We start from the raw sequence: 22,506 nt of genomic DNA, 5'->3' as shown, positions 1-22,506 counted from the left end.
TATATATATATCTATATATAAGGAGAGAGAGAGAGAGAGAGAGAGAGAGAGAGAGCAGACGTTGAAATAGTGTCAGTGAAAGACTGCTGCATTATAGTTTTAGTTATTTCCAAATAAGCTGTGCAGTATTTGAGAGGGGGGGGGAACATTTCATTGAATTGTACAGTAGTTCATTTTTATGATCATTAAGTCAGTATCGATTTGAAAAATAAAACCCTAGAACTTTCCCCGTATAATTAATTTATGTTTATGTTAATTGGCGGGTTGACCATGCAAGGAGAGTGGAAAGGTTACAAGAAGATGAGAAAAAGACAGAATATAATAGAGAAGTGGAGGAACGATTGGGTAAATATGAATTGGTGCAGATAGGGGACGTGGAAGGTGTGTGCAAAATATTCACAGAAGAAATATGTGCAGCATGTGATGTAGTGTGTGGGATGAAGAGAAGGCGGAAGGGAGTGCAAGGAACAGCATGGTGGAATGAAGGGGTGAGACAGGCTGTGGCACAAAAGAAGAAAGCATATAATGAATAGATGAGAAATAGGGGCATGGAAGAAGTTGAAAGGCGGAAGAGACAGTTATATGTAGAAAGAGAGAGGTGAAAAGATTAGTAAGAGAGAGTAAGAAGAGAGTGGATGAGGAATTTGGAAGGAACTTGAGTGTAAAGTGGAGGGAATGTAAGAAAATGCTCTGGAAAGAGGTGAAGAGAGTTAGACAGGGTGGCAGTGAAGTTAGTAGGGGAGTGAAAGATAAGAATGGTAGATTACTAGTGGAGAAGGGAGAAAAAATGAGCAGATGGAGAGAACACTTTAAGGAATTGTTGAACATAGGGAATGGAAGTACTGCAAGTATAAGCGGCTGGGAAATGGCTGGGAGAAGGAGGGAGAAGTCAGTAGGATAGAAGTTGTGGAAGCAATGAAGAAAGTCAAATTGGGGAAAGCCTCAGGAATTGATGGAGTGTGTGGTGAAATGCTGAAGCACAGGGGAGAGATAGTAGTACTATGGATATGGAAGATGTGCAGATTGGCCTGGGAGGAAGGTAGAGTCCCAGAGGATTGGAAGTCAGGTATAATTATTTCCTTGTACAAAGGAAAAGGGGAAAAAGAAGTGTGTGGTAATCATATGGGCATTTGTCTTCTTAGTGTAATAGGAACAGTGTATGGTAGGATACTTGTTGACAGAGTTAGGGAAATAACAGAGGAATTAGTTGGAGAAGAACAGGGAGGCTTTAGGAAGGGAAGAGGTTGTGTAGATCATATATTCATTCTTAGATCTTTAGTGGAAAAGTTTCTAGAGAAGGGAAAGACGTTGTATGCGGGTTTCATGGATTTGGAGAAAGCATATGACAGGGTGGATAGACAAGGATTGTGCAAAGTATTAAGAATATATGGAGTAGATGGGAAGTTGCTGAATGCTGTGAAGAGTATGTATGATGGTGCTAAGGCTGCAGTGCGTGTGGATGGTGAACTTAGTGAATTTTTCTCTTTGAAGGTTGGGTTGAAACAGGGATGCGTCATGTCCCCATGGTTGTTCAATCTGTACGTGGCTGGGGTAATAAAAGAGACACAAGGTAGGGCAGTGGATGTTGGAGTGGCCCTGGTGAGAGAGGATAGTGTTTGGAAACTCCCTGTACAGTTGTTTGCAGATGATACTGTGTTGCTAAGTGAAGACGAAGAGGAGCTGCAAGGCTTGGTGGATGAGTTTGGAAGAGTGTTTAAGAAACGGAATCTAAAGGTGAATGTAGGGAAGGGCAAAGTGATGGTCTTTGAGAGAGGTGAAGTCAGTGAATGTACAGTGAGATTGGAGGAGGAGGAAATGGAAAATGTGAGTACGTTTAAGTACTTGGGGAGTGTGATGAGTAAGGATGGAAGTTTGGAGGGTGAAGTGCTTGAAAGGGTACAACAAGGAAGAAAGGTTGCTGCATCCTTGAAAGCAGTGATAAGAAACAGGGAAGTGAGCATGGAAGTGAAAAAGTTACTACATGACAGTATTGTGATACCAACTCTAACGTATGGAAGTGAAGCTTGGACGTTGTTGGAAAGACACAAGTCAAGAGTGAGAGCAGTGGAAATGAGTTACTTAAGAGGAGCCTGTGGAGTCACATGGAGAGACAGACTGACTAGTGAGGATATAAAGGAGCGTTGTGGTGCGGATGTGGATGTGATAGAAGCGTTAGGAGGAACACACTGAGGTGGTTTGGCCATGTGGAGAGGATGGAGAGTGAGAGACTGACGGGAGAGTGTGAGTGAGGTGGAGGGGAGGAGAGGGAGGGGGAGGCCGAGGATAAGATGGAGGGATGGAGTGGAGAGGTATATGAGAGAGGGGAGGTGTGAGTTGGGAGCAGGGCAGTGAAATGGCGGGGGACAGGGCGACGTGGAGGCGATTTGTTTGTGGCCACCCCGTACTGGATAAAGGCGTCTGGCAATAGATAGATAGATAGATAGACCATGATTGTACACTGGTTTCCTTTGCAGTTTGGATCACAATCAAGGGCCCATGAGGAGAAAAGTAGCTCCCCTGCCGTAAATTTTAAGGTTGGGTAAAATCAGCATCCATCCTCACTGAGTCAGGAGTGTAGGCAACCTGGAGACATACACAGCTATTAAAGTTCAGGATGAGTGCTTATGAAAATGTGAGAGGGTTATGGAAAAGAGTTGGGAACACGAAGATTGATGCATGGGTGTGATATGATAGTTTGTGTGGATGGAGAAGGGAAGCCGGAAATGACAAGAAGTGCGTTGAGAATATGACACCGTGTGACAACGGGGGCCATATGAAGAGAAATGAGATGCAGTAAAATGCAGCGTTGATGGAAGAGTAAGTCGCGGCGACAGAGATGTGTGAATGGGTAAGGGGAGAGAGAGAGAGAGAGAGAGAGAGAGAGAGAGAGAGAGAGAGAATGAACACAAATGAGAAAATTGGAACTGACCAAGTGGGGGAGAGGAAGTGAGTTTGAATGTTCCAGGCTATATATATATATATATATATATATATATATATATATATATATATATATATATATATATATACTGTATAGCAGCTGAAGGGAGGCGATCGTCCCCTTCCCATGGGTATGTCATAATAATAATTATAATAATAATAAATGTCAAAAGCGGCACAAGTAAAGTTTTTCTGTGCATTCTTGCGCTGCCATCTGAACAGTATTTCTTGGGTATGAATTTATGTATGAATATTGTAAATTTGAGACCATGGCACAACAGGCTTATGATTTATTGTGTAGTGTTCTCCGGTACGGTACCTCTTCGCTCTCCCATCACCTAGCGGTATATCCATACACTTTATTTGATGAAGTAGAAGCGCCTTTCCAAATCAGTTCTTCCTGATAAGCTTATATATATATATATATATATATATATATCTATATATCTATCTATATATATATATATATATGGTGGTAAATAAACGTTTCATGCGAAATTTGTGTCCCCTGTTGTTTTTAGCTATGTTCTGCTGTCAGTTCGTTTGATTTTTCAAGCGTAATGGTGGAAGGCCCGAAAGGGATTTTCCCAACGTAAGTGTTTAATTAAACTTAACCTAAACTAGTTTAACTGTACCTAAGAATTTAACCTATTCTATAATAGCGTCCAGTTGGGAAACGAAATCCTCCTTTCAGGCCGTTAAGTCGGATTCTTCCATTACGAATATACGGACGTTCTAAACAAAAGCATAGGTAAGGAACGTACTAATAAAAACTGGAGGAAATTTTTCAGCAGGAAAAGGTAATTAACCAGTCTGAAAATAATCAGAAAAATACTGAACAAAGTGGAGGAATATGAATTGAATTTGGATAGTACTACTACTGCCTCAGATAAGCGTATGTTTACCATATGATCTATCAAGTTCTAGCTCGGGGAATCCATTTCCCCGTATTAAAAAAAAATCCCTTCCCTCACCCCCCCCACCCAAAAAAAAAAAAAAAAAAAATCGGTACCTCATATGACGCGAGAGGGAGACTACGCATGACTTCCTTAACGAACTTGGATTCTGTCTCCCCACTCCACGTAGTTGTCTGAAATTTACTTGGGTGGGGATCACAAAATTGTCATGTTAGGGTGGGGATCACAAAATTGTCATGCAGCAACTTTTTACTTCCATGCTCACCTCCCTAATTCTTATCACAGCTTTCAATGAACCTGCAGCTTTTCTTCCCTGCTATACCCTTTCAAGAACTTCGTCCTCCAAACTTCCATCCTTCTTATTTATAGCTTAAAACACATCACCACATATTATGATTGAGTCCTAAATAGTTTTGTAGACTCAGCCAGCTTCATCCCGATGAACAGAAGGGTCAGGATGTGATATTGATGAACAGTATGTGAAGCTACCTGATTGTTTGGCCAGAGGAAATTATTGCTTGATGATAAAAGCCAAAATAGAAACAGAGAAATATATTCATTGTAGGTAGTAAACAGTTGATAATTTTAGGTCTCCAGTTAATGTTCCTTTTATGTAACTCGTGCAGGACCAGTGGTCGGCACTCATTACAGCGGCAAGGGAGGGCCATGTGGACACTGTGGCTACACTGCTGGACCATGGTGCCAATATTCACCACAAGGACATGGTCAGTATCCCATCACATCAGGTTGGTGTATCCTGGTAACTGTGTGTGGGAGCATGAACTCATAATTGGGTGGGTTTGTTAGACAGAAATTGTTGAGTACAGTAATCCCTTGATTATCCTAGGTAACAAAGCCAAAGGCATGTCCAGGTAATGGTTCTTGGCTCTGTCTGGATAATGGACTTCTCCCCTCTGGCCCCCATTTGTATATAACCAATCTTTGAAAACCAGCGTAAAAGGCCTCCACAGTATGTCGTACAACACTTGCTCCTGGTCAAGCAGACCTGTAAATCACAGCTAAGCATTTGCCATGGTGAAGCAGACCTGTCAACCACAGACAAGCAATTACCATGGTGAATCAGACCCATCAACGACAGAGAAGTAATTACCATGACGAAACAGACCCATCAACCACAGATAAGCAATGACCATGGTGAAGCAGACCCATCAGCCACAGACAAGCAGTCACCACTGCATGGTATGGCATGACAAAAACAGCTACACAAGAAAAATGTTTTGGACACACAAAACATAATGGTATAATGGAATATAATCATGGTAAAATTAAATAAAATCATGGTTCAGTAAAGTAAGCTAGAATAAAATCAACATCAACACTCAGAATTCCACCATCCCACATCAGTCTTACCCCAGATCACCCACATCTAAGGAGTCAGCACTACTCTCTTCCTTTTACCTGGTGGAGGGGCCAACATCACACACCCTAGGAAGAGGCATGCAAGGAATAACAAGGCCTGAAGCAGGTGGGGAACTAGCACAAAAACCACCATGTGCACCGCCACAACAGCTGTCTGAGAGGAGGTGTTTACTTCACTCTCGCCAGGGGGGAGCTGGGAATGGACAAGGGGGTCTCTAGCGGATGCTGGGTGAACTGTCCAGTCAGACAGGGCGGTGTCACTGGGCTATTCCTGCCTAGCTGGGCTTGAAAATGTTTGGGCGGCCATAACTTCCACCTGAATGCATGCATTTAGTCTGGATATTATGAAAAAATGTACGAATAATGGTTCTGATCAGCCAGATCACAGCCTCCAGGTAATGGTCGTCTAGATAATCGAGAGATTACTGTAATCCTGATTTGTCTGGCCAAGCAGACCCATCAGCCGCAAGTTAGAAACTGTCCTGCAAGGCCGTCCTGTGCAGTGAACTGATACTTGCATGCTGTAGACAGTATCTTGCCACAGCAAGGTGCAGGGAAGTGTGGAGATTTGGTTCCTGCATTTGCATCTCCACCCAGTTACTAGGCACTATAGTAGGTTCCACACTCCCTCCCCCTCCCCCCTTTTTTTTTTTTTATGTTGTTTAGAGTTATATGATCTCTCCCAAGCTTGCAGCAGTAACCAAAATAAATTACATAAATATTAATAAGTTTTTAAAGATTTAGGGGGATAGCCTTTGATTTTTTTTTTTTTTATGGCATTGAGGTCTCCAGCAGAAAAAAGTTATCTGTCATTAGCCAGAGCAAAGTACCATAACTGTATTGTACAGTGTACTGTACTCTGGTACCAAAGGTGAGGGACCTTCCTCTGTACAATATTTTTTCCAGATCCTTTGTAATACGTTAATGCAGTTTATCATTTATATTAATTGTTCTCTATCAAACTTATCATGATCCATAAATCTTGTTATAGGGTTGAAAATTAGTCAAGGAGAGGTGTCTTGAAGCCTGCACATTGTACCCTGTTTTTCCCTGTGAGATAGTTATTAACCCCTCATGCTGCCCCTCTCACTGTATCATTGAGATACAGAAGTCCAAGTGTGCTGTTATGTTTAGCCATGAGCCTGGTTTCCTGCTCACCAGGAAACCATTTACTATGCTGGGTGGTAACCATATAACCAAATTTTGGCATCTGGTGGCTTAGTGGGTAATTATGGCACTCCAATCGGATTGAGCCAGTGAAGTTTTATATCCAAGGGATGGTTGGGGTTTATTGCTCATGTAATGCCACTCAGGGATGAGTGAGGCTGGTCACTCTCATCTTAAACGTCAGGACCAACTTGCCTAGCCCCGGGCTCCTACTCTTCTCATGGGGCAATGTAGGACTGGATGATGAATGAATGAATGAACAAAAAATTAATTCTTTGTTGGTGAAATAGAGCAGCTCTGTTGCTAAGATTAAAATGCGGTGGCCAAACCTAATTATGGGCTGGACCAGGAGAGATCTCTATGGATGTCCGGGGATAATCCCCCAGAAATTTGGAGTGTCTGCTGGGTTGGCCGGGCATACTTTTGGGGTGGCCAGTGCCACCCTGACAACCTCTCTGACTCCATCACTGTAGTAGAGGATAGTGTTTTTTGTCTGACCATTTATTATATTTAGAATTTAGTAGGAAATAGAAAGCATTCATGTTTTATAATTTACTCATTTTATGAACAGGGTGGGTGGACAGCCCTCATGTGGGCATCATATAAAGGTCACTCAGCATTGGTCCGATTGTTGCTGGGGCGAGGCGCAGACCCCAACACTCAGGGTCAGCACCACATGACAGCATTGGTGTGGGCAGCTGGACGAGGTCACACAGAAATTGTCCACTACCTACTGGACCATGGGGGCAAGGTCAATGTTGGGGACAAGTTTGGCACCACTCCACTTATATGGGCGTGTCGCAAAGGCTACTATGAGATTGCCAATGACCTCTTCAATCATGGGGCAAATGTGGATGCTTCAGGCATGGTAAGTTTTGCTCTGATCATCCTTTCATAGTACAGTATATTACTGTGGTCACTGATGTGTACTGTACTTACACAGCTCCAGCTCATTAAATGGTTACCAGAAAAATGTACAGTCAATCCAGATTTAAAATCTAGGATATCTGCAGGCAATATGGTACTGTAAGTGAAACAACTTTAAGTGAGACATGCTTTTATTTCTTGACTTGAGGATTAAAAAGAAAAACAAATTTCTAACCTCAAAGCAACTTTATGGTAAATCACAAGCAGTTTTAATTGAAGTAGTGTTATTAAATTCACCAGCAACTTGATAATGAAACTACAGTGCAGAAGTGAAACACCTTCAGACGAGGAATAACTGCACACAAGACTGATAATTAATTGCAGATAATCCTCATTATGTCAGGGATTCATTCCAAAATACAGTACTGTATATATGCTTTCTCTGCACAATTGGTATTAAAAATTTGGGTGAACTGACAAATCAAGTTATAGTTTGCAGTGAAACTTTGATGTGTCATTTTTCTGTAGTTTACAGTGGACATGGTGACCAAAAAGAAGATTGTTAAAAAAAAAAAAAAGTGACATATAAAGAGGACATTACCATATGTAGTTTGTTATGATGGTGCAGTGTTTATATTATGCTGCAGTACTCATGGACACCGCTGCTGGTGGCGACGAAAGGGAACTACGTGGACCTGGTGCATCTCTTGCTGGAGCACCGACCCAACCTTAACGCCAATGATAAGGATGGTGGCACAGCTCTCACCATCGCCTGCAAGGAAGGCTACACAGAGATAGCAACAGCACTCCTTAATGCTGGTGCCTATGTCAACATGCAGGTCCGTCATGATGGCTCTTGTATAGTCACCTCATTTATTGTAACAATCCGTTTCTCTCCTCTGACAGGTTTCTCAAAAGTTATATCAAATTATATGGATGTAAAAGGAATAAATTAAAGAAATAGATCATCATAGTGGAGTGTGTAGTTATATATGCAGCCCTCAGTTACTACCCTGTCCCCTGAAAGGAAGGTGGTGGACTGCTGGAGAAAAGCAACTTAAACCTACAGTCCATTGGGCTGCCCACATTTCAGATGAACCAGTGGCCACAACAGCAGCCTACTAGACACTACGTCTTTGACATTCCCACAAATGACCATTAATAATTCAGTTAATGGTGACTGCTTAGGCTCTTTGTCACATTCTGTACTGAGTTCAGTACTTACAAATTTATAGGTAACATAGTAGGTTCTGAAATCTGAGTGGATACGGTTACATACATTATCCTGTAACTTGATAAAAAATACCATGCTCTGATACTGTTGCGATGCAATATTGTGTATTTATCATCGTTTTGCAATTACAGTACAAGCATTGTTCGCTTACTTGCTTTGAGTCATGGTACGTAAGTTATATTGCAACCTTAATCATAATAAGAACCATATGCAGAACATACTTTATATATATGTAGAGTATGTAGATAACATTGATAATGTATTACTTTAGTATGGATACCATTCAAAATGTTCACTAACGTCCTATATATATTTTTCTTAATCTTGAACAAATCAAGTAACTTACCTTCCACGTTCACAATGACTGGATGCAATGTGCAGATAGGATTACCAGTGAGAGAAACAATTTTAATACAGTACACTACCTAATATGCTGGCAAGTGTTAGTACCGTAGTGTATGGGTTTGTGTGTTCTATGCGTGCATAGGAGATAATTGTACAACTGTACTTATACATACATTTTTATAACACTTCATTGTAATTCCATGTGGTGGTTTGTTTATGAGGGTGTGCTGCATATGAGGAGATTGAGGTGGTTTGGACCTTTAAAGAATTGTGGGCAATACTGTACTGTATTCAGTCAAATGGTCTGAGTGTGAATATAGATGGTAGGGCATACCAAGAGGTAGACCAAAGAGGACTTGGGATAAGGTTCAACGAAATAATTTCATATGCTGCCAGAGATGGTGTAGCATAGAGAGCGACCTTCAGGTGAACAAGGCTGATAATGCGGTCATGTATGAAGCCCTTCGAAGCAAAACAAAACGAGTGAAATGCTTTGGTGAGGGACATTTCCATGAATGTAGCTGACTTTACACTTATGCAAACAGGATCGCAATGGTGACACAAACCTGATATATGCTGCACGTGGAGGTCACCGGGCAGTGGTGGAGGCATTGCTGAAGAAGTACTGTGATGTGGACATGGTTGGGAAAGATCGCAAGACAGCCCTCTACTGGGCTGTTGAGAAGGGCCATAATGCTGTAGTCAAGGTTAGTAAAAACTCAACATTTTCTCTGTTTCAATTAACCGGCCTTTGTATACAGAGTTCACTGTACTGTATATAGTATATAGCAGTATTTATTGTAAATTCTGTCTTATTACTCATAAAAATGGTAGGCTGATTGAGTGACAGAATACTGCACTGGGGATTTCAGATAGCTAGTACTGTATTCTCAGATTCATCTTCCATTTTCTGATCTCTGAAGTTTATCGCTGAGAGGAACCAGTGCCATTCCAATCATAAACTCAAAAGAAGTGCAAAATGTAAGATCTCTGCTCAGTGAATACAATGCTGTTTTTCTTAGAATCAAAAAGTTAGGGACAAAGTGAACGAAATTCTGACACTGTGCCACAGTATTTGTATTAATCCTGTAGTTCCCATTACATATGCTGTGTGTATCCTAAGTGTTGCACCATTTACCATCATGTTGATGATACTGTATTGTAACAGGTTCTTAACATCATCCCTTTGTTAATTGTGTCCTCTAGAAATTGGTTGATCATATACTTTTGCTGTTTTTACTGTTGTATTGGCTTAGCATTCCCATAATAAATAATAATGATTATGAGTACATTACTGAGTATGTAGCAGTACTATAATGAGCTTGTTTGTAATGCAGTACAATATCAGAATCAAATGTAACCTCTTATAACATATTTTTTCTTTGAAGAAAACTCTGATGCAAAGGTGAATAGCCAGTAGTAGTGAGGTACAAATTTTCACTAGTAGATAAGTTCTGGGTGAATATACAGTAGTGAAAGTTAATATTCAGTAATGGTTGGTTAGAAAATACGGGTGCCTTATGTATTCAGCTTTCATTAGAAGGGATGGTTCTTCAGGCTCTCATTTTTGTGTTTTTTCTTTTTTTTCATAGAGAAAAAATATTGTCCATATGGAAAAAGGCATCTACTGTACAAACATCTTGATGCTTGAGGCTGTTTGGATTTTTTTTTTTTTCTTTTCTTTACTGGTGCCTGAGACTGATTAATTTCAGCTACTGGACTTCATTCATTGGTTGTTGAAGATAACATAAGGTATCACTAAAGTTTTTGTTAAATTATGTTTCTTTATAAATTATAATCTTCTTTCATTTGGCAGTTCATTACTATAAGATACATTAATTATGTTTTTTTTCTTCTTGACCTTTGTCAGTATAACTTTATTAATTATGTATGCACAGTATTAAATATATTCTTTTAGGTCCCAGTCTTGATATTGTATTCTGACTTTAGTTTCTGTGACTTCTTTACGATGTTTCATTGTATCATCCTAGTCATGTCATTTTACATTGTGTGTCTATTTACAGTTTTCTTTTAAACTTTTCATATCAATCCTAGCTTTTTTAAACATTATCTTCCTTGTCTGGTTTCTAGTTAGCAATACTGGTACTAGTAGTTGTACTGCATGTACATACATAGGCTGACTGACTTTCTGTACAGAAATACCGTGCAATATATGTGCAATATACTGTAGTCATAATGTGTGCTCCATGACTGTAACTTATCCTGCTTAACTAATGCAGTGTTACAGGCAGGCCATGTTATAAACTAGGGATATGTTATAAAATATCATACCTTTCTCCTTACAGCTGCTGCTTCAGATTGATAGAAATTGGTTAGGTAGCAACAGAACTGTAAAAGGCAGGTTTTGTATAAATGAACACTGTTAAAAAAAAAAAAGACAACATATATCTAACGAGAACTTGTCGTACCCATATTGCACAGGTTCTACTGAGTTCCAACCCAGACCTTGAACATACTACCAAAGATGGGGATACGTGCCTTTTGCGAGCTGTCAGAAATAAGAATGCTGAAGTAGTGCAGCTGTTGGTGGACAAGAAAGCCAGGGTTTCAGTGGCTGACAAGAAGGGTGACACAGCGCTACACATAGCCATGAGAGGCCGCTCAAAGGTGAGGGAGAATAACATGAGGAAGCTGATGAAAACTGGACTTGGCATGTAATGTGAGAATAGGCAGCCATACAAAATTTGAATGTAGTGTCCTAAAATGGTGTTTGACAGGTTCTGTTACAGAATTAAGGGAACTGATTTTTTTTTATTTTTTTTATAATTATTTTTGTCTATGCTGTTAATCAAATTGAAGTAAGTGTATGCAAACTACAACCTTAATAATCCAAGTGTAAGGCAAAAAAATGCTCATAATCTTCCTCTCATCTACTAAATATCAGAGGATAGTTGAAATCCTGCTGAGGAATCCCAAGAACAGCCAGTTGTTGTATCGACCCAACCGAGCTGGAGAGACCCCATACAATATTGACTTTTCAAATCAGAAGACCATCCTTGGCCAAATCTTTGGAGCACGTGAGTATTAGCTACTGTGTTTGTGACTCATGGCCCATTTCACTGAGCATGCTGTTGATAGTTCTACCTCTGTCATTCTTTCTCTTTTCCTGCCTTTTTAATCCTTCCTCACCCCATCCTTAGGTGGGAAAAAGGGCCTTGATGATGATAATGATGATGAAGATCCCAGTGGGTAGTACTGTACAATATTTGTTTTTCTTCTGAAAGATTTAAAGATATGATGGTTTGGTTGCTGTGTAATTTCTTACAGTATTGTATTCTGTGTTTTCAGTCATGAGCAGAGCTAAAGTATTGTCATGAAGAGATGTGTTTTCATAATTGAAGTTTGTTATAAAATATAGTATTGCTACAGTATTAACATAGTGCCCACTGAATCCACACTAGAAGTGGGTAGAAATATTATGTACAGTACAGTATATAAAGTGCAGAATACAGAGTGGCCAGTTAATACAGTACCACTTTTCTTGAAACTCATGTGACAGAATCTTATGTGCTGTGGGGATGCTCAGTCAGCTAGAGTGGGGCCTGGTTGTGGCATTGGGAGAAGGAAATGAATAAATGATGTAGGGTAGATACCGGGTCCTGATGACACTGCCTGAGCTGTCCCTGCAACACATGAGAAATCGACCAGTGGAATGGAAGTGGGGCTTTGTATTTGTACCACCCTGTGTTTAGGAGTGATATTATAGTACTGTATTAGCCTACATATAATATTATTAACGGGTTCTTTGATGCTCAGGAAGGCTCAACACCAATGAGGATAACGAAAACATGCTGGGTTATGATCTGTACTCCTCTTCTCTGGCGGACATATTGAGTGAGCCATCTCTTTCCATGCCCATATCTGTTGGACTCTACGCTAAGTGGGGTTCTGGAAAGTCTTTTCTCATAGGCAAACTAAAGGGTAAGTTGGCCATTGGTCCATTGACAGTGCCAGGTAATGTGAGTTGTGGCATTGTAGATTTTACACTTAGATTCTGTTTTTGTTTGGACTGTTTATTTGTTTTAAGTCATGTATACCCAGTTTAAGTAGAGTATCATATATTCAGTATAAAAGAATTGTGCAAAATAGCAAGAAACTAGTAATTGTCAATATTTTCACACTGACCATCTCTCTAGCCCATATATCCTTTAGTTTTTGACTGCCTGTTTTTTCTTTCCATTTGGTTGGTGACACCACAGAGGAGATGTGCAGCTTTGCTCGTCAGTGGGTGGAGCCTGTGTTCCAATTCTCTCCTCTGGTACTGCTGCTGCTTATTCATCTGGCACTGCTGACAGGCCTTATCACTGCTGTGCCCACCTTCTCATGGGTGGTGGGTTTGGCAGCTGGTGGTGGTGTCTTCCTTCTTGCAACTCTCATTCTCTTCAGTATTTGGCATGGCTCCAGGAGGTACAGTATTTCATGGCAACCATATAGAAAGTGAATAGATCTATCTATCTATCTATTGCCAGACGCCATAATCCCGTAAGGGGTGGCCACAAACAAATCGCCTCCATGTCACTCTGTCCCCCGCCATTTCACTGCCCTGCTCCCAGCTCACACACCCCTCTCTCATATACCTCTCCACTCCATCCCTCCATCTCATCCTCAGCCTCCCCCTCGCTCTCCCTCCTTCCACCTCACTCACTTACACACTTCTCATCAGTCTCTCACTCTCCATCCTCTCCACATGGCCAAACCACCTTAATGTGTTTCTCCTAATGCTTCCTATCACATCCACATCCACACCACACCACTCCTTCACTTCCTCATTTGTCAGTCTGTCTCGCCATGTGACTCCACATGAACAGATATATATATATATATATATATATATATATATATATATATATATATATATATATATATATATATATATATATATATATATGTATATAATGAAGTATGGTAATGTGTAAATCTTGTCAGGCTGAGTGCATGGATGCATATTTTTCATTACAGTTCTGGAGTACTGGTACTCTATATGTTGATATATTCTTGACAGTATACATTATTACTTGTGACATCCATACATTACAGTATTGCTTTTCCCCTTTATACCTTATCATAGGCTCCTGGTAATGGATATATTTGGTGACAGATATGACTGGCAAGTGTGGTATCGTTGGAGTGTAGCACTGGAACGTCAAATGGCAGCCTTTAAGCTAGTGTTGCAGGTTATGTTTTGCTCTCCACCTGGTGGACAATGGAAGGATTGGAAGGATGGTGGTGTACAAGCCAGACCACTTAAGTAAGCATTTGCTGCAATCATATCCTCGTATCCAGTAGAAATAGTGTGTAATATACTGTAAATTTTTTTTATTTGCTCCAGATTATTTATTTTGTAAAAGTAAAAATTCACAACTTGTCATATTTAGCAACAGTGATAGGTGACAGTTATATTACAAAAATGTAGTAGTTATTGAAGATACTGTGTATTTAGCATTTGTAGCTGCGTATGGTAGCTTTACATTCCTGTTTATTACCATGCAAATAATAAAAAGACCGATGGTCAACATTCCTAAATAATAAAGCATTTGTATGGCACCAGTACATGTTTATATAATATGAATCCTTTTTAAGTTGTTGCATTTATATTTGTTCAGGTTTATCTTCGCTGAGGGAGCTAAGCCAAGCAGTACAGGAGCAGGAGAAAATGCTGTGGTGCAGATGCTGGGCTCACTGTTTGATATGGTAGAGCGCGAGTATGGCATGTTCGCAACAAGGTTCTATCGTGCCTTCAGACCCAAAGCTCGTAAGTTGCCCTTTGCCGTCATCTTTGATCATGGGAGGGAGAATTGTATCTAGAGCTTTTTCATTCATTCATTCATCATCTCAGCCAATGTTGTCCCATGAGGAGTGTAGGAGCCTGGGGCTGGTCAAGTTGGTCCTGACATTTAAGATGAGAGTGACCAGCCACACTCATTCCTGTATAGCATTACATGAGCAGTAAATCCAAACCGTCCTTTGGATATAAACCTGCACCAACTCAGTCCGATTGGAGCATCTTAATTGCCCAGTAAACCACCAGGTACTATAATTGATTTGGTTATATGGTTACCACCCAGCATAGTAAATGGTTTCCTGGGTTACAGGAAACCATTTGGCCTGTCAATCATTGTAGAGTCACCTGTAGATAGAAGCAAGAGGAAAGAGAAAAAAGGAAGGATGGAAAGAAGGAAGGAAGAGAGGGAAGGGCAGGTACCTGAGAGCAGCACTACATCAAGTGAGTGGGTGGTGATTCCATGTCTCCCTGTTGAAAAGTGCCACGCTCTGGAAATCCTCCCCATTAGTCAGCTGTACAGGGAAAATTGGGTGATTTTGCTGGTTATGATGAGTGGTATTTCACATGTCCTGTATTTTTTAGTGTCTGCATGTTGCATTTGTTTGACTTTTCTTGTATCCTTAGGGATAGGGTAGAAGACTATAACCCCATTATTACCTGCATGTTGTAAGAGGTGACCAGCAGGGTTGGAAATAGGGGAATGAAAGCTCCAACATTGAGATGGTGACCCTGTTGCCTTGCACTTATGTTTTGAATAGTCACTCCTGTGGTTGATATTTTGAATAGTCACTCCTGTGGTTGCCCAAAAGGGAACATTTTACCTTATTAATTCTTTTTCCTTTCATCCATGTTCCCAGTGGGTTTCATGTTTTGTGATCTGAACCTTTTTACAAGACTGTTTGTTCACCACCTCCTTTATCCTGCTGTTTAATGAAAGTACTGGTCTGAAGCAGTCATTTAATGCCCAGTCCCTCGTAATTTCCTACAGTGCAGTATCTCGAGACATCTATTTTTTCTTCTTTTGTATTTTGCTGATAACCACAAGTCCAGCAGCCTAACTGTCATGCATTCAAAGTAGGCAGTTGTTTGGAGTGGAAACAGAACTTTGTGAAGATTATTAAAAAAAAAAATAATGTTTGCTTCCTTTTTGAGAGTGTAAGCTGTCTCTATAATTATTTGTTTTTACATTTAATCCCTTGACAACTGTGACATTTTTTCTTATTTTGTGACTACTGAACAGACAATGTAGTGCATCACAGAAGCTGTCTCTAATCTCTCCAGTTACAACAGTCTGTCTTAAGATTAATCAAATCATTTGGAGGTAGCAGGAATGAAATAAAAAATGTCATCTGACAGAAGAGGTTACTTAACTCTTGCCACTGACAATATTGTACCTTGTCAACATTCAGAGGGGCCATCATCACCATGGAAGTACCGACGTCTGTGTGGAATTCCTTATGTTGTCATCTTCTTCGTGACCTTGACTTGCCTCCTTACTGTGGGGGTCATTGCGGGTCTCTTTGGTTTCCATGCGGAGACTCCCTTCGAGGAAGAAGAGGGTGGAGATGGAATGGTTGTGGAGAGAAATGCGGACCCTCTGGGAACAACTGACATGGGAAACATTATGAGTGTGATTGAGGAAGATGAGGAAGATGCCAGTGCAGAGTCCAGTGAAGAGGATGAGTACATTGATATGTGAGTACTGTATACTGTATACCGGTACCTAGCGTAATGCAATACAATAATACCTCGATATACGATACCTCTAGATGCAATACCCTGGCTTAACGATGGGGGTAGAATTACCACCATACCCCGCCTAACGATGGCCAAACCCTGGTTTAATGATGGGTTTTTATTTTTTTTATTTTACTGATTTTGATGATATTGTAGACTAAAACTGTGTGTTTAGGTTGATTTATAAACTGTTTTTAGACTTAGGTTAATGTTTTAGCAACAGGTGGGGTGAACATTGTCATTTTAGGGTACAGTTTACTAAGCTTCATTTTTTCCAGACTTATATTTGACGATTTTCAGATTTTATTTGTTGGTCTATCAATCTATCTATCTATCTATTGCCAGATGCTTTAATCCCATATGGAGTGGCCACAAACAAATCGCCTCAATGTCACCCTGTCCCCTGCCATTTCACTGCCCTGCTCCAAGCTCACCCCCGCCTCTCTCATATACCTCTTCACTCCATCCCTCCATCTCATCCTTGGCCTCCCGCTCCCTCGCTCTCCCTCCACCTCACTCCATACACTCTCCTCATCAGTCTCTCACTCTCCATCCTCTCCATATGGCCAAACCACTTCAGTGTGTTTCTCCTAACGCTTCCTATCACATCCATATCTACATGACAACGCTCCTTCACATCCTCATTTGTCAGTCTGTCTCTCCATGTGACTCCACAGCTCCTCTTAAATAACTCATTTCCATTGCTCTCACTCTTGACTTGTGTCCTTCCAACAACGTCCAAGCTTCACTTCCATACGTTAGAGTTGGTATCACAATACTGTCATGTAGTAACTTTTTCACTTCCATGCTCACTTCCCTGTTTCTTATCACTGCTTTCAAGGATGCAGCAACCTTTCTTCCTTGTTGTACCCTTTCAAGCACTTCACCCTCCAAACGTCCACCCCTACTCATCACACTACGCAAGTACTTAAACGTACCCACATTTTCCATTTCCTCCTCCTCCAACCTCACTGTACATTCACTGACTTCATTTCTCTCAAAGACCATCACTTTACTCTTCCCTACATTCACCTTTAGATTACGTTTCGTACACACTCTCCCAGACTCATCCACCAAGCCTTGAAGCTCCTCTTCATCTTCACTTAACAACATGGTATCATCTGCAAACAACAGTACAGGGAGTTTCCAAACACTGCCCTCTTTCATTAGGGCCACTCCAACATTCACTGCCCTATCTTGTATCCCTTTTATAACAACCCCATCCATGTACAGATTGAACAACCATGGAGACATGACACATCCCTGTTTCAACCCAACTTTCAAAGAGAAAAATTCACTTAGTTCACCATCCACACGCACTGCAGCCTTCGCACCATCGTACATACTCTTCACAGCATTCAACAACTTCCCATCTACTCCATATATTCTTAACACTTTCCACAATCCTTGTCTATCCACCCTGTCATATGCTTTCTCCAAATCCATGAAAGCCGCATACAACTTCTTTCCCTTCTCTAGAAACTTTTCCACTAAAGATCTAAGAATGAATATCTGATCTACACAACCTCTTCCCTTCCTAAAGCCTCCCTGTTCTTCTCCAACTATTTTCTCTGTTCTTTCTCTAACTCTGTCAGTAAATATCCTACCATACACTTTTCCTATTATACTAAGAAGACAAATGCCCCTATGATTACCACACACTTCTTTTTCCCCTTTTCCTTTGTACAAGGGAATAATTATACCTGACTTCCAATCCTCCGGGACTCTACCTTCCTCTCAGGCTAATTTGCACATCTTCCACATCCATTCTACTACTATCTCTCCCCCATGCTTCAGCATTTCACCACACACTCCATCAATTCCTGGGGCTTTCCCAGATTTAACTTTCTTCATTGCTTCCACAACTTCTATCCTACTGATTTCTTCCTGTCTTCTCACCTCCCTCCTTCTCCCAGCCATTCCCCAGCCACTTATACTCGCATTACTTCCATCCTCTACGTTCAACAATTCCTTAAAGTGTTCTCTCCATCTGCTCACTTTTTCTCCCTTCTCCACTAGTAATCTACCATTTTTATCTTTCACTCCCCTGCTAACTTCACTTCCATCCTGTCTTACTCTTTTCACCTCTTTCCAGAACATTTTCTTACAGTCCCTCCACTTTACACTCAAATTCCTTCCAAATTCCTCATCCACTCTCTTCTTACTCTCTCTTACTAATCATTTCACCTCTCTCTTTCTTTCTACATATAACTCTCTCTTCCGCCTCTCAACTTCTTCCACGCCCCTATTTCTCATCCATTCATTGTATGCTTTCTTCTTTTGTGCCACAGCCTGTCTCATCTCTTCAGTCCACCACGCTGTTCCTTGCACCCCCCTCCGTCTTCTCTTCCTTCCACACACCGCATCACATGCTGCACATATTTCTTCTGTAAATATCCTACACACACCTTCCACGTCTCCCATCTGCTCCAATTCATATTTGCCCAATCGTTCCTCTACTTCTCTCTTATACTCTGCCTTTTTCTCATCCTCTTGTAACCTTTCCACTCTCCTTGCAACTACTCCTTCCTCTCGTCTTTCCCTTCTTCTATTTCTCCATTCTAATTGGACCTTGATTCTGGCCACCACCAAGTAGTGGTCAGAAAGTCCACTCCCCCAACCTCTATAAACTCTTGCATCCATTACACATCTTCGCATCCTTTCATCCACACACACATAATCAATCATTGCCTTCCTTTCATTCAGTTCACCACCCACCCTTCTCATCACTCGCCATGTATACCTGTGGATCATTTTATGCCTGAAGAGGGTATTGGCTACCACCAACCCCCTCCCAGCACAAATATCCACTAACGCACTCCCATTCTCATCTATCTCAGCAGGCACACCCCACTCACCAACTATTCCATCCACCTTCACATTCCCAACTTTACCATTCATATCACCGATCAAAAACGCTCTCTCATTCCTTTCAAACTTTTCCATGCACACTTCTACATTTGTCCAGAACTCTTCTCTCACTCTTCTAGCACGATCTTGCATTGGCGCATACACACACACAATCGCCCACATTTGTATTCCAACTTTCAACTTTACCATTGGCGCATACACACACACAATCGCCCACATTTGTATTCCAACTTTCAACTTTACCATTGGCGCATACACACACACAATCGCCCACATTTGTATTCCAACTTTCAACTTTACCCACACAATCCCTGACCCAACTGATCCATACTGTCTTAGGCTCTTCTTCCATCTTTTACTCACAACTATACATACTCCTTCCTTCGCCCTCTCATTCTCACCTACTCCTGCACATATACCCCATCCATACTCCCATTCTCTCACACTTTCTCCTCTCCATTTTGTTTCAGTTATTCCAGATACATCCACTTTCGCACCCTCAAGCACCTGGACAATCTCTCTTTCTTTCACCTCATCATTCGCTCCTCTTACATTCCAATTACCCATTACCGAGTCCTTTGTCCGGTCCTGGGTCGTCATCGTTTGGTCAGTCCTTGTCCGAGGCTTATTGTTTGTTTTTTTAGTTAGTTTAAGGATTTGAATTTCTTAAAAAGCAGACTTTCCTGATCTACCAGATGACCTGCCAACATGTTGTAAAAATACCCCCCGCTAATACCAATACACCAGTCCTGTATGAGACAGCCCTAGCATGTATTCAGTATGGATGGTGGGTGTTAGTGCCAAAGTGGTGACATGTGAAGGTGTAGGAGGACTACTGGGCCTTGGGAAAGGCCACTGCCCCCGAGAAATAGGCCCTGAAACCATTGCCCAGAGTCAGACATGTAAAAAAACTAAATAAATAAATGGTGTTTCTGTTTCACTCTCAATTGATTAAGGTTTTTGAGAGCTTGGGTTTTGACCTGGAATGAATCTCTTCTTCGGTATCGTGTGGGAAAAATTGCTTTGATATCCGACAAACTTGCTGACCAAACACTCCCATTGCTACACAACACTGCCAGAAATCAGGGTATGGGTGTATCAGCTACCTAAATTTATGTAACTTCTGCATTCGATTGCATGGTGCAAGATGGGTCTAAGAAGCTCAAAATTGCACTACAAGGTACATCTGACGCTCCTCTTCAGTTTGGCAAGAAAAAATAATAAATTTTCGAACTTCAAAAATCAGCCCCATGGTCAGCCTCCTGACAAATTATGGATGCTCGGCCTTGGAGGGGTTAAGGTGGCATTACCTGACGTTTATTTATTTTTTTATTTTTTCATTTTTTGGCAGCTCTGTCCTGTGACTTTCTCTTAGCAGCTTTTGAAGAAATACGGCACTGTATCATGTGCCTTTGCAGTCGCATTTCACCAAAGTCACCACCAAACTCAAATTGCTTGAGAAATGTTGTTAGAAATACTGCTGATGATATTGTCATTTTATTCCATGTTGGTTCTCAGTACAGGTGTATTCTTCCTTACTCAGTACTCTTTGCTCCTGTTGACCCTTTTAGTTCAGTGACATACTGTACAGTATTTTATGTTTTATTCCTGCATCAGCCAGACAATCTAATTCAGTTTAGGACAGAATTTTCAAACTAGAGGGATTAGGTATACTCCTGTATTTCAGGTTTGCAAGAGATCTTCCTTAAGCTAAAAAATATTATCTGGAGGTAGCAAGAATAGAAATACAGGAACATATCATCAGATTGAAGGGTTTCATGAGTGTTACTATTGCAGCTGGCCCTACCACAGTGCCCTAATGAACCCTCTGTTGATTACACTCAGTGTGCTGGAAGAAGGAAAATGTTTGCTAGAAAAGGCTGCTCATGTGATACAGCCTTTATATTCCCTTTTAGGGCTCAGTACTCCTCTTTTTCTTATACCCTTCGTTGATGCTAATGAGTGTTCATGTTGCAGTCGGCCTTACCATGGTGCCCTGATGAACCCTCTGCTGATCACGTTGGGGGTACTGGTGGCAGTGGTGGTGGTGGCCAACTTGCACACCCTGGCCAGGATGGTGGGAGCTTTGGCCTTCTCACACCGTCGTCATCTTTTGCGTGCTGTGGCTAAGCTGCATACCATCAAGGCTGAGGGGTACCTACAGACACTCAAGTCAGAGGTCAACCTTGTAGTGGAAATGGTATGTTGACAGATTACCCCATGGGCACTAAGACAGTAGTATTATTGAAAGAAAGATAATCACTACTGAAGCTACAAAGTCTGTATAGTACTTAAAAACACACAAGTCTAGCATTGACCTTGTAGTGGAAATTTATGTTACTAGGTTCCTTCATCCAAATCATAAGATAGTACAGAAAGTCCTTGTTGTACATTAAGATAATGTTCCAGAATACAGTATATATTTTTTTCCATACACCTTGGGACTGTAGATGGAGGGAAATTAGTAAAGCAGTGGTGTAGGTAGCAATGAAACTTTAATTGGCAGTCTTTTTAAAAATTACTATTAGCTTAACCACCGAAAAGGGCAAAAAAATGCAGCATATGCATACAATGAGGACTTACCATAATTGCAAAAGGTACTCAAAAGTTGAAGCTATAAACCCTGTGTAGTGCCTACAGACAGTAAAAGCAGAGGCTTATTTTGTTATGGAAATGATACGGTTCTAAGTTCATCCATTAACCCGCCGCATGCCAGCAGGCTTTAGACCCTCATGGAGACCTTTTTTTTTTTTTTTTTTTCCTAGATAGGTTAGAAATGATGAGAAAACATGGAGAACAACCATAAAAGTACTCACAGAAGCCATTTAGGTTGATTTTGAGGTCGATTTTCCCTCAGCAGGCAGCTGAAAACTTAGAAGTACTGCCCATAGACTTCACCACCACAGAGTGAGAGGAGGCAGAAGCTCAGCATTTTCTTCATCTGTACTTATGCTAGTCAAGCCAAGGACACTCTTGTAGGGTATATAGATGATACAGGAAGGCCTAGAGAAGCATGGGAATATCCCAGCAGATTTTTTGGCGCCTAATTTGAATTTTCGAAGTTTGGCAGATACAGTAATCCCTCAAATATCCGACGTAATAGAGCCATAAGCAGGTCCGGATAGTGGTCCTGTCCGGATATTGGGCCCCAGCTTCTGGACTTGTACTTATGAACCCTAACTCAGAAAAACACCTATACAACTCCCTCTGGACATCCATTGCACCTATTTAAGACCCAAATCACA

The 22,506-nt window shown here is 41.0% G+C and overlaps 1 protein-coding gene across 1 annotated transcript in view; it reads left to right on the top strand.

Annotated features, from left to right (window-relative positions):
* Positions 1-22,506, top strand: part of LOC145404595 (kinase D-interacting substrate of 220 kDa B-like) — a 623,448-nt gene that overhangs the window by 562,088 nt on the left and 38,854 nt on the right. The window contains exons 4-15 of the mRNA XM_080276114.1: positions 4,484-4,582; positions 6,976-7,272; positions 7,919-8,110; positions 9,396-9,557; positions 11,293-11,478; positions 11,756-11,888; positions 12,628-12,792; positions 13,071-13,278; positions 13,970-14,119; positions 14,475-14,623; positions 16,063-16,348; positions 21,239-21,461. Coding sequence (XP_080132240.1) covers positions 4,484-4,582; positions 6,976-7,272; positions 7,919-8,110; positions 9,396-9,557; positions 11,293-11,478; positions 11,756-11,888; positions 12,628-12,792; positions 13,071-13,278; positions 13,970-14,119; positions 14,475-14,623; positions 16,063-16,348; positions 21,239-21,461 — 2,250 coding nt within the window. The remainder of the gene's footprint in view (positions 1-4,483; positions 4,583-6,975; positions 7,273-7,918; positions 8,111-9,395; positions 9,558-11,292; positions 11,479-11,755; positions 11,889-12,627; positions 12,793-13,070; positions 13,279-13,969; positions 14,120-14,474; positions 14,624-16,062; positions 16,349-21,238; positions 21,462-22,506) is intronic.

The sequence above is a fragment of the Coenobita brevimanus genome, chromosome 64, assembly GCF_032717465.1.
Source record: "Coenobita brevimanus isolate Jiangsu-jjx chromosome 64, ASM3271746v2, whole genome shotgun sequence".
Lineage (NCBI taxonomy): Eukaryota > Metazoa > Arthropoda > Malacostraca > Decapoda > Coenobitidae > Coenobita > Coenobita brevimanus.
The sequence above is the reverse complement of the archived record's forward strand: the minus strand, read 5'-3'. Positions and strand labels throughout refer to the sequence as shown.